Below are 12377 nucleotides of genomic sequence, written 5' to 3' on the forward strand. Positions count from 1 at the left end.
TATAGGAACCCCAAAGGTCAAACCTGGTGTTGGGAACTTGTGGACAACCCCAAGTGGGATAAATATAGGTTTGTCCTGCCCACAAAGCCCCACAGTTCACCCACACCTAGCCACAATAGGTAGCGCTTCCCTATTATTTATAATAAGGAACCACCATACAAGGAAATGTGAGTAATATGGAAACCACAAATTATTATTATTTTTGTCTATATCTGGGATGACTGATTCAAAACATCAGTAAATGGAAATTAAAGTGCATCTTACTGCAAAAAAACTCAAGATTGGCTTTAAGTTTGTTTTTGTTTTTTTATTCTGTTTTTTCTTATCGTGGGGAATATGTGAGCCACACAGTGTGAGACCTGGGTGGAGATTCCATTATGGTTCCCATTGCTAGCATGAAATATTTGACACATGTGGACCACATGGTGCAGATTTGGGCACCAGTGCAGCAGCCTGCACCTACAAGGGTACATGACACTTGAACAACCATATTTCAGACTTACCAAAATATCCTAAAGGTTTAGCATTTGTAAGACTAGCAGATAAAACAGAGTGAGCACAGAGTCTCTAAAACAGATAGAGATCCTAAATACAAGGAGCTTCTAAAGCTTTTTCACACAAAAGGTTTTTCTTGGTCATCATCTCAATATTGTTGTCAAAAAAGGAAATGCAGCCAAATTATGTGTATATGAGAAATATTACCATGTTCAACATAAATGCAGATGCCTGTAAATAGTTTTCACATTCTGTTATTTGAATTACTTCCCCTAAAGTGCATCTAACAATAATACATATCAACAGCTGTAAAGTTAAATTAATCATCTTCTATTGAAGCCTTGTTTTCTCAGTGGAGGAAGTCAATCCAGATGTCCTAATCATCTAACAAAGGAACAGATATTTTTGATTTAACGTGAACTCAGCTGACTCGTATTTTTTTCCAGTAGACAACAAAAGTATTGTTACACAGCCTTACCTTTTGCATGTTTTTCCTTGTTTCATCAGCTTGACCAGAAACAGTTTAAACTCAGTATGCTGCCAGTGTCTGACAAAAGTGAATATTTTTTTGTATCATTTTGACTGATGGTCAAGTTGGACTGGAAGTGAAACTGAACTGCCTTGACAAGAAAAATACACACACCGGCCACTTCATTAGGAACACTTTGTAAGTTCTGTCATAGAACGACTGTATGGCGAGCAGGTTTAAGACCCAAGTGCAAGATGCCAATAGCCCAAAGATGACTCCATAAACAGCTTTATTGTTGAACTCTTTTCAAAACACACAAAAAATTGGTCAGTAGTAAGTAATGATGTTACGTCTGACACTGGAAGCCCCCAGGCCTGTGTCAAGAAATAGGGGCGTATCCAAATGGTAAATGGCCTGTATTTGTATAACGCTTTACTAGTCCCTAAGGATCCCAAAGTGCTTTACACAACCAGTCATCCACCCATTCACACACTGGTGATGGCAAGCTACATTGTAGCCACAGCCACCCTGGGGTGCACTGACAGTGGCGAGGCTGCCGGACACTGGCGCCACCGGGCCCTCTGACCACCACCAGTAGGCAACGGGTGAAGTGTCTTGCCCAAGGACACAATGACTGAGACTGTCCAAGCCGGGGCTCAATCCGGCAACCTTTCGATTACAAGGCGAACTCCCAACTCTTGAGCCACGATCGCCACATACACGTATCGTCCTTCACAACCAAAGATAAACAAGACATAATTTCTCTGAAATGACATCACTGCCTTATTATGTGACTCTAGTTGCTGAAAAGATGCAGGGATTTGTATTTATGTGTGAACTTAATCTGATGTGATTTTCATGATCATCACAAGCTTGCAAGGAGAACATTATGGAACCACCAAAAAGGTGAACTATATCAGCAGTTGGGGAGCATTTTGACACGATATTTCCCAATAACAACTTTCGTATTCTCAAATCAATTCAAGAGGTGTGTGTATATGTGTGTGCATTTAATACAGGACCTCAAAACAGGAAGTATGAGATGAATCTATTGTTTGCCAACACAAAGAAGGCTTACAGTGCATCACCCCTCCCCCGCTAAGCCACTCAGACCACAACCTGGTCCTTCTCCACCCCACCTACACTCCTATGGTGAAGAGGAACCCCCCCCCCACGAAGAAGGTGATAAGGGTGTGGTCTGAGGAATGCACTGAGGCCCTAAGAGACTGTTTTGAATGCACAGACTGGCAGGAACTCTGCAAGCCTCATGGTGAGGACATCGACGCCCTCACCCACTGCATCACGGACTACATTAATTTCAGTGATGAGAACACTGTGCCTACCAAGAAGATACAGTGTTTCTCAAACAATAAACCATGGGTCACCCCAGAATTGAAGGCCCTGCTGAACAAGAAGAAGAGTGCTTTCTGGTCGGGAGACAAGGAGGAACTTAAGAAAGTCCAAAAGGATCTTAAATACAAGATCCGAGAAGGCAAGGAGTGCCAACCAACTCCAACAGAAAAACGTCAGAGAAGTCTGGAGGAACATGAAAAAAATCTCTGGACACTTCCAGGACAATTGAGGAGCCACAGTGTCTGCTTGCCGGGGGTGGGCTAACGACTTGAATCTGTTTTTTAACCGATTTGACAATGGCCCACTTATCACCTCTCCCACCCCCCCAGGTTCCATTAACCCCCCTCCAGTTGCCCCCCCCCCCCCCTCCGGGTGCAATGCCATTGTCACCTGAGCTCTCCTCTCACCACAACCCTGCTTCACCCCTATCCACACATCTACCCACAACAAAGCCAGCCCCATCAGGTGAGAAATCAGCTCAAGAGGATGAAGGCAAGGAAGGCAGCAGGTCTGGATGGAATCTGCTCCAGACTGCTCAGGGACTGTGCAGACCAGCTCTGTCAGGTGGCCCTGTACATCTTCAACCTGAGCCTGAGCCTGGAGACGGTTCCTGAACTGTGGAAGACTTCCTGTGTGGTTCCGGTGCCAAAAATTGCACACCCAAGGGAGCCCAACCACTTTAGGCCTGTTGCCTTGACTTCTCATCTGATGAAGACCATGGAAAGGCTCATCCTGCACCACCTTCGGCCACTGGTGGACTCAGTGATGGACCCCCTGCAGTTCGCGTATCATTCTAAAATTGGGGTGGATGACGCTGTCATCTACCTGGTACACCGATCCCTCTCTCACCTAGAGCAGGTGGGGAGCACTGTGAGGATCATGTTTTTTGACTTCTCCAGTGCTTTCAACACCATCCAACCTGCACTACTGAGAGGGAAGCTGGAGGGAGCCGGAGTAGGCAAACAGCTGACTGCATGGACCATCAACTACTTTACCAACAGACCACAGTATGTGAGGCTCCATGATTGTGTGTCCGAGGTGGTAATCTGCAGCACGGGGGCACCACAGTGCACGGTTCTCTCACCTTTCCTGTTCAGCCTTTACACTTCAGACTTCTTTTATAATTCGGACGATTGCCATCTACAGAAGTTCTCAGATGATACAGCCATCATTGGATGCGTATCAGACGGGAATGATCAGGAATACAGGGGGGTCATCAGTGACTTTGTTGGCTGGTGTGAGACCAACGTGCTCCAAAGGCCGGCAAGACAAAGGAGATGATCATAGACTTCAGGAGGAAGTCACCCCCTACAACACCGGCGAACATCCAAGGGAAAGACATTGAGATAGTGGACTCTTATAAGTACCTGGGTGTTCACCTCAACAATAAACTGGACTGGACAACAAATACAGTATAATCCTGTATAAGAAGGGCCAGAGTTGACTCCACCTGTTGAGGAGACTGAGGTCCTTCGGAGTCTGCAGGACTCTGTTAAGGACATTCTATGACACTGTGGTGCCCTTTTCTATGCAGTGGCCTGCTGGGGGAGTGGATGCACGGACAGGGACAGGAGCAGGAGCAGGATTGACAAACTGGTGCGGAGGTCTAGCTCCATGCTGGGATGTCCCCTGGAGTCTGTGGAGGTGGTTGGCGAGAGGAGGATGTTAGTAAAGCTGACATCCATCATAAACAACCCACATCACCCACTGCATGAGTATGTAAGTGGGCTGAGCAGCTCCTTTAGTCAGAGACTGAAACACCCTCGCTGCAGGAAGGAGCGCCTTCGCAGATCATTCATCCCAAAAGCAGTTAGACTCTATATCTCCTCAATCACAATGTCATAAGTCACTGGACACTGTGAACATCCACGGTCACCACTTCATGCATAATGGACCTTCCATGTGTATGGACATGTGCAGGTATATATGTCTGTATATGTATACATATGTATATTTAGTGTGTACATGTGTGTGTGTACATGTCTATAAATAGGAATAGTAGTGGTACAATAGCTATATCAAGCTATATAGTTTATGTCTTCCATATTTCCAACCATATCCATAATCACATACTGTGTATGCTACCATCGTATATAGTGTATTATCTTACTTTTTTCATTGATTGTACTTGTTTGTATTTTTGCATTTCCTTCTGATATCTGTACCTGAGCTGAGGTGACGCAAAAGATTTCCCCATTGTGGGATCAATAAAGTCTTATCTTATCTTATCTTATCTTATCTTATCTTATCTTATCTTATCTTAAATACAGAAACAGAGACCCAGACACCTAAAGACTAGATAACAAGACTAAGAACAGAAAATACAAATACTGAGCATAGCAACATGACAACTATAAGAAACTATAAAAGCCTGAAACCCAAACCTGACCTTAATATCATCACAAAATCCTTAATGACAGTGATACAAAATACAAAACTATAACATAAGGGTAACAAACAAGAAAACTCCCAAACATTCCCAAAACTCAAAACCCAGGGTCACAGACCCAGGACCATGACAAGTACAGGCTTAGACTTCCTTTTTTTGCCTTTAACACTGCATTACGTTTTCACAGCATAGATTGCGCTCAAAATATTGGGTGGTTGACAGGAAAAACAGACAAGGAAAACCTAAAAAAAGAAGAGGGAATTACAAATTGAGGAGGAGGCATAGAATCAAATGGTGGAGTACATCTGAAGACAAATCCATGACAGAAGAAAAATGGGATAAGGGGAGTGTGATAATGTTTTTCTTTTTTTCTTAGCCCCTGCGTTCTCCTCTCTGCTTCCTTGCTCCCTCCTCTTGTAATTTATTCATTGGTGCCTCCTCTGGTAGAGCATTGAGGAGAAAGAAGCGGGGAACCAGATGAAGACTTTTTCTCCACTTTGGGAGTCTGCAGCGGTGGACTGTCGAACATTTACCATGCCTTTGTCAACCAACAGTGATGTATGTGGATCCTAAACAGGTATGAAGGAAATATATTACAAGCCTGCAGTAATATTCCAGTGACAACTTTCTGTCATACCCACGAGTGACTTTAAAATGCTTAAATTATTGTTTGCTCTTTTAATTATATTTCTATTTATATCAAGACTTGCCTGATATTTTTGTAATACATTAGTAGTTCAATTTAAAACCAGGAAAAAGCTGTAAGATGTCAACTTAAGTGTAATTGTATGTTATAAATATGTGACTCCTTTCAGTTTTGTCTCAGTTAGTTTCATTATATGTACAGAACTTTTTTTGAAACAGCAGGTCGCTTGTATTTCCTTTTTAAAATCTAGTCATGACTATGGATGCCTGTATCAAGCACAGTAGGGAAAATGCAAACGTGAGTGAAACTGGGTCTCATGAGAATTCATGTGTTTGGCAGAAAATAGCTGCCAGACAGGGCTGAACTACTAATCTGAAGTCTTTACTCCTATGTGTGAGGGGGCATTTTTTCTTGTTGTGTGTCACTTTTTCATAATATTACGTCAATAACTTTTGAATACTTTTGCCTAGTGAGACCGCTATCTTTCAATCAAACATGCATCATCTATAGCCTCTGCTTGGCTTATTGTTTTTAATCATCTCTTTATCCATCTGTCTCGTCAGGTTCTCAGTATCAACTGAAAAATATCACAGAAATTGCTCCTTATTTCTACTGGATACACAGTAACCATCATCATCATTATTATCATGGAAACCTCAAAAAATCTTTTAAAACGACAGAGAGATATCATCCAATCAGAAGGTCCAGTTACAAGGGAGGATGGACTTGAAGACAATCTCTGCAACATAGATGCTAATACAAAACTTGAACTGGAACCTAACTTTAACCTTAACCTCAATCTTACCTCACCAAGCAATCCCCGCGCATTCATCGAGTCCTCAAAGCTGCATGGGGGACAGAAAAAGGATAATGTGACCAAAGGAGGTGAAAAACCTGGGGTGAAAGAAGCAGTAAGTATGTCAGCAAGCATCCTTACACCCACTGTGACATCACCAGAAGAGAGAGATGACCCATCACGGCAAAAAAGCAAAATCCCTGCTTTGTCTCGTTCACCAACAGCTAAACCAACGGTTAGATGCAAAGATGAGCAACTGCTGAAATCAGCAAGTATCAAACATGCCCCAGGACTTAGCACCAAGATGCACACAAGTCTAAAACCACAGCAGATGGAGCAAACAACAATGGCTAGCATCCCCAAAAGTACTGAAAGAATAAAAATACAGAGCCTGAACACTACAAAATCTCTGACAGGTGGACTAACCACAAAGACTACAAATAAAATAACAGTCAGTCTAAGTATGCAGTCAAACCAAAAAGAGGATGGGGGGAAAGTGATCAAGACACCTTCGCCACAAACTTTACACCTACCTGCAAGCCCCCAAATTCCTAACCAGAAAGCAGAGGCAAAGGCTATCAGCTCAAAACTGGCAAATCCAATACCAATAGTGGAAGTCAACCAAACTCCAGCGAGCATAACCAGCAAGTCAAATCCAAAAACTGGGCATGACTCAAGAACTCATAGTTCTGAAACATCCTCTACAGCTACAAAATCACCAAGTCAGAGGGGAGAATCAGCACTTCCGAGTAACAAGAGCACCCTATTGACGTCTGTAAGTCCCAAGCCATCCACACAAAGAACAGCCACCGGGACTATAAACAGTAATACAACGAAACCAAAGGAGAACCTTGAGAGTAAAGATTCGAGTGCTGGTTTTGGATGCAAAACCAGTTCTAAATTCATTTCAAACTCTAAGGGAACCACAGTGTCCAAGGACAGTCTGGTTTCTAAAACTGGCACTGACTCCAAAGCCAGTCACAATTCTAAAGCACAGACTGGGTCAAGAAACAGTTTAGATTCCAAAAGTGGTTCGGCTTCCAAAACAAGTTCAGACTCTAGGGATAGTTTAGATCTTAAAAATGACTTCACTTCAAAAGCCACTCCCAACTTTAAGTCAGGGATGAGTTCCAGAGATAGCATTGACTCTAGAAATATGTCAGATATTAAACCAAACAAAACTACTCAAGAGTCTAAGACAGCTGGGGCCTCTAGAACCAGCATAAGGTCAAAGGATGACCAAGATCCCAAATCTCTGCCAGATTCAAAAATCAATCTTCAAACTAGCCCAACTGCTAAATGTGGGACTGCTTCTAGTTCTGATGCCTCTTCCAATTATAAAGCTGAGCCAACACGGTCAACTTCTATGTCTACTTTAACAAACTCTAGCTCTAAAATAGACCTTGTCAGATCTGTTTCCCCATCATCCATCAGAACCAGTCTGTCTGGGTCCAAAGATGGCAACCTCAAGACTTCAGCATCCAGTACCAAACAAGGTACGGACCCTAAAGCTGGATCAAACATTTCCAAGTCTGGACCAGTTCACTCTACTTCAAAACTAGCTTTGAGGGATTTGCCCTCTTCCTTGACACTGTCTCCAAGACCAGGCTCAGCAAGTAGGAGTCCTGGATCTTGTGCTGGGAAAACTCTTGATTCAAATCCTGTTGGACCACACAGAGATGCCCAGATAAGCCCTGGCTCTGCTCCAGGTAACTACTGCCACAATTTAATTTTATTTAGACATTTTGCAAAACCGACATCTTATGATCATCAGTTTGTAATGTAATAATCAGTTTGACAAAATAAGCTTCAGTCGGGGTTCAATGTGGTACAACCTCCACCTCCAATACTCTAGTGTGGTATTCTATAAAAACTTTCAGGTCAGGTAGCTTTTAATACAGTAATTGAGATTTGGGTATTCATGATTGTAATAACAAAAATCCATTATTGTTTTTATTAAAACAAATGGTACTAAGGAAAAACCTGACAAAAATCCAAAACAATGGACAGTTAGCCAAGCATCAAGCATCTTTTTTCTGTTAAAAAAATACTATGTGTATGCATTGTAGAAGGTTTTTCATTGGGAAGTTTCTTTTGTTTTTAGTTATATTAGTTTATATTTGACAGCAATGTTTCATTTCAATGTAAGCAAAAGAAAAAGAGAAGAAACAATTAAGTCACAGCCCAAAACTAGAATTACAACAATAATGCTGAAAGGTCACAAAATCAGCACTGAGATGAATTTACTTTTAAATATCCAAGTGGTTATTGGAAAAAAATATAAGAAAAAAATTGGGCATAATAATAATAATAATAATAATAATAATAATAATAATAATAATAATAATAATAATAGTAATAATAGTAATAATAGTAATAATAATAATAATAATAATTTATGCTTTTTATGCAATTCATATATATATGAGCTAATATTTATTTCTTACTTTCAGGTGTTTCTGCGATTTCAGGCCCACTGGCTACTTCCAGCCCCAAAACCAGAACCACCACTCCCTTGACTACAATGGGAGGATCCATAAATGAACTTGCAGCATGTGTAACTGTGGAAACAAATCCCAGCAGTGTATCTTATAATACCTCTCTGACTCGGGGTCTCACTTTTGACTCTATCACTAAGACACAAGCAAAAATGGGTGCTGACGTCAAAGAAAAGCATTTAAAAGTGCCTGAGAGAAAAGCAGCAGCTGTAGGAGGAACATCAGAATCCCAGGGGGCTGTGACTGACAATGCAGCACGGTCACCAGGAGGTGCTGCGAGAATACCAGAGGGTCTGCTGAGTAAAACTGGCCACCTGGGAGAGCCAAATGCCACAATTGCTGGCAGCAACACCTCTTCATCGAGGACAGAGAGTGTGGAGAGAAAAATCACAGAGAAAAAAAAACAAGAGAGGGGGAGACAGAGACTGGATCAGGGTAGTTCTCTTTATCCCGTTTCCACCATTACAGCAAACCATAAGAAGGTCAGAGATATGGCGACCATGACTGACCCAAGGGAGAGCCTTTATCCACTGGCAGGAGGGCAAAGAGAAGTTGCTGTCCAAGTGGAGGTGGAGGTTGTGGAACGGTCAGCATCCACCAGTCCCAGCTTCTACCAGGGAGGTATCACCTCCTCTCTCATTGGCTCACCTAGCTGTCAGACAGCTAGTTTGATTTTGCCAACAGTTCCATCCCTTTGCTGTATCCCAGCTACTCAGAAACCTGTCCAGCATATCTGCAAGATTGACATTGAGTTGCGTAGCCAGTCATTACTTCCGTCAGCTGTGACAAACAAGGCAAACTCCCTGCCTGCCTGTTTGCGTACATACAGCTTTCAGAAAAGCCCTTCTCTCATGTTGGGGCAACAACTAGGACAAAACCAAGACAGAGATGTTAGCACTGATAGCATGTGGAAATATGGGGAGCAGGAGGAGGCAAAGATGGTGCAGAAGGAGATGGAAGAAAATGGGGATAAGGAGGAGACAGAAAAGCCACAGGACATAGCATGGGATGAGCAAGGGATGACATGGGAGGTGTATGGCGCCTCTGTGGACTTGGAATCTCTGGGCACAGCAATCCAGTCCCACTTGGAGTCAAAGATTCAGGAGCAGGAAAAACACATCAGGAGTCTGAGGAAGTCCATCTGCTCTGACAGTAGCCTCAAAGGGTTAAAGATGAAGAAGCGGAAGAAGAGGACAGGAAGGATTCTGAGTTGCTGCAGGAAGGCATCCGCTGTGGCAGACTGAGAGCAGTCTAGAAACATCAAACCCCTCTGAGATATGACTCTAAAACAGAAATGCTCTTAAATGGAGAAGTCTGCAATGTATGCACAGCACATTTGTTTACTGCACTTTCCTATTCATATCACCCCATGTCATCTTACACCTTGTGCAACTATCACTCAGAATAACCCAATCAGATCTTCTGTTCTTCCCATCACAGTCATCTTCTTGTGCACCTCTGAATCACTTTGACAACAGCTACTGTATTTAGATTGTTCTACAGAAGTCCTACTCTGACCACTCTCCAAGGACAAATGTTGAAACTTCATCAGAGCTAGAAGAGCTCCAGAGATACACAAGGAGCTAACCTTGAAGCACCCAATGATTAAATGTATATCAAGTAAGGGTCTTGCTTTTTGTGAGTGTTAGAAATAGGGATCTTGTACCTGGAGCAAGACCAAAATGGAGAGTAAATGCACAGTTAATGGATACCTCAACTAAATGTGGATCTGTCATTCGATCATCATTTACAGAGCTGAAAGCTGACCATCTTAGCATAATGATTAAAAACAGTAGGAAACTCCTGGAGGTGAAAGGTAACATTATATTAGCTACTAAAATCACTTGCATGTACACTAACATTGCTACATGTAATTCTTACTGCTGCTCACTCTCACATCGTACTTCTACCGTTTTGCTATGACTTTTACCACTCTCACTGCTAGTTTTCCAACAATATCAGTACAGGTTTAAAAATTTATTACAGTTTCATTAAACAGCAGTAAGAGCAGGAGTCAGTGGTGCTCCATTTTGTGTGCTTCTTCCAGTGTTTCATATTCAAACAGCCAGTGGTTATTGATGTGGAGCAGAGAGGACAGCAGCTCTGCTGCTGCTGAATATTTCATCCACTTTCTTTTTGACAAAGCACTCAGGCAGCCGGGATCCCAGACTGCCTCGAGTGAGCCACTAAATTGTTTCCGGCAGATTGTTGTATCTTTTCCTTACTCCTTTCCATTTTATATCATTTGGGCTTCCCCCTTTCCTTTCCTTTCCTTTCCTTTCCTTTCCTTTCCTTTCCTTTCTGATTACATGCACTTTCTTTTCCCCTTGTTTCTTATTTCTCATTGGCCTTCTATGGTTATAATTTTGGTTATGTCCTCTTTTTTTGCTTTCACGTCATCCTTTACCTTTCTTTTGTCGTTATTTTCTTTTTTCTTTTCTTTTCTGGATGTGCTTTCCTTTCCTCTCATTTTACCTTTTTATTTTATTTGATTTCTCTTTATTTGTGCCTTCTTGTTCTGTTTTTTATTTTCATTTTGCCTTCTGATCCTTTTCTACTTGTTTGTTGTTTTATTCATAATTTTACGTTCCTGCTTTCTTTTTCTTTTGTTACTTTCATTTAATTTAATTTAATTTCTTTTTACTTGTCTTTTTCTCTCTTTTCTTCTCTTCCTTGCCTTTCCTTTCCTGCACTTTTGTCAGTAGTCCTTTTTTATTGCAGTAGCTGGTCTGTACTGATAGGGGGCGAAACAGCATGTGCTTGTTTAGTCTCCATTATTAAAATAATATTTTTTTGTATTTCATGTTAATTCTCTTTTCGTTTTCTGTTCTGGCATCTCAGTGATTTTGTCCTTTTGGGAGCCAAATCTTTCTCCTCCCTTTTTTCTTCTGTTACATTTCCATCCGCCTCTTTCATAACTCCTCCTCCTGCAATGGAGTAATGTTGTTGACAGAGCACTGGATTGCTTCTTTGAATTATTCAGAAACATTAAAGTCACCCTCATCTTAACAAGAGTGTCTCCACCATGATTTATTCAGCTGGTACGTAGGAAACACTGAGCAGACATGGTTTATTAAAGTATCCTCAGAAATCTACAAAAATTTCAGGAATACAGACATAATATCATAAACATTGCGCTATTATGCTATTTATGATTTATTTCTAAATATTATATCGAGCAGTTACTAATAATATTAAATAAAAGGTTTTGGTTCTGAAAGGTTAAAAAAATCCTATTAATTATAAATCACCACTGTTTCACAGGTTTCTTAAGACCTCGTTTATATTTTTTTAGTATTATTGAGAATAAAAATGAGTATTCTAAATAATATGATTATCTCACTACATTAGTCAAACCATTTAAAAATGTGGTGTTCATTAATCTTCTGAGCATTAATAATTATAGAATAGAATAGAATAGAATAGAATTCAACTTTATTGTCATTGCACATGTCACAGGTACAGGGCAACGAAATGCAGTTTGCATCCATCCAGAAGTGCTTTAGTGATATAGATATATTACAATATATATTAGCAATAATATAGATATGTGAGTATATTACAGAAATGGGTCTATTATGGTATGTTATATGTACACGGTATGAAGTAAGTTATGAATATGCTATAACTATAAGTATGTACAGGCTGTAGTGAGTACAAGCTTGTACAGGCTATGAACAGGATATAAATATGAAAAGAAAACTATACAGAAATATGAGATATACAGTTAT

General features: G+C 41.0%; 1 protein-coding gene across 1 annotated transcript; it reads left to right on the forward strand.

Moving 5' to 3' along the window:
• The first annotated feature begins 4687 nt into the window (after positions 1 to 4687).
• LOC146522895 (uncharacterized) lies at positions 4688 to 11882 on the forward strand. The gene is made up of 3 exons (XM_085141770.1): positions 4688 to 5283; positions 5916 to 7857; positions 8602 to 11882. The coding sequence occupies exons 2-3, from the start codon at positions 6000 to 6002 to the stop codon at positions 9888 to 9890; spliced, it is 3147 nt and encodes a 1048-aa protein (XP_084997896.1). The 5' UTR covers positions 4688 to 5283; positions 5916 to 5999; the 3' UTR covers positions 9891 to 11882.
• Positions 11883 to 12377: the final 495 nt, after the last annotated feature.

This window comes from Neolamprologus multifasciatus, chromosome 3 (genome assembly GCF_963576455.1).
Source record: "Neolamprologus multifasciatus chromosome 3, fNeoMul1.2, whole genome shotgun sequence".
Lineage (NCBI taxonomy): Eukaryota > Metazoa > Chordata > Actinopteri > Cichliformes > Cichlidae > Neolamprologus > Neolamprologus multifasciatus.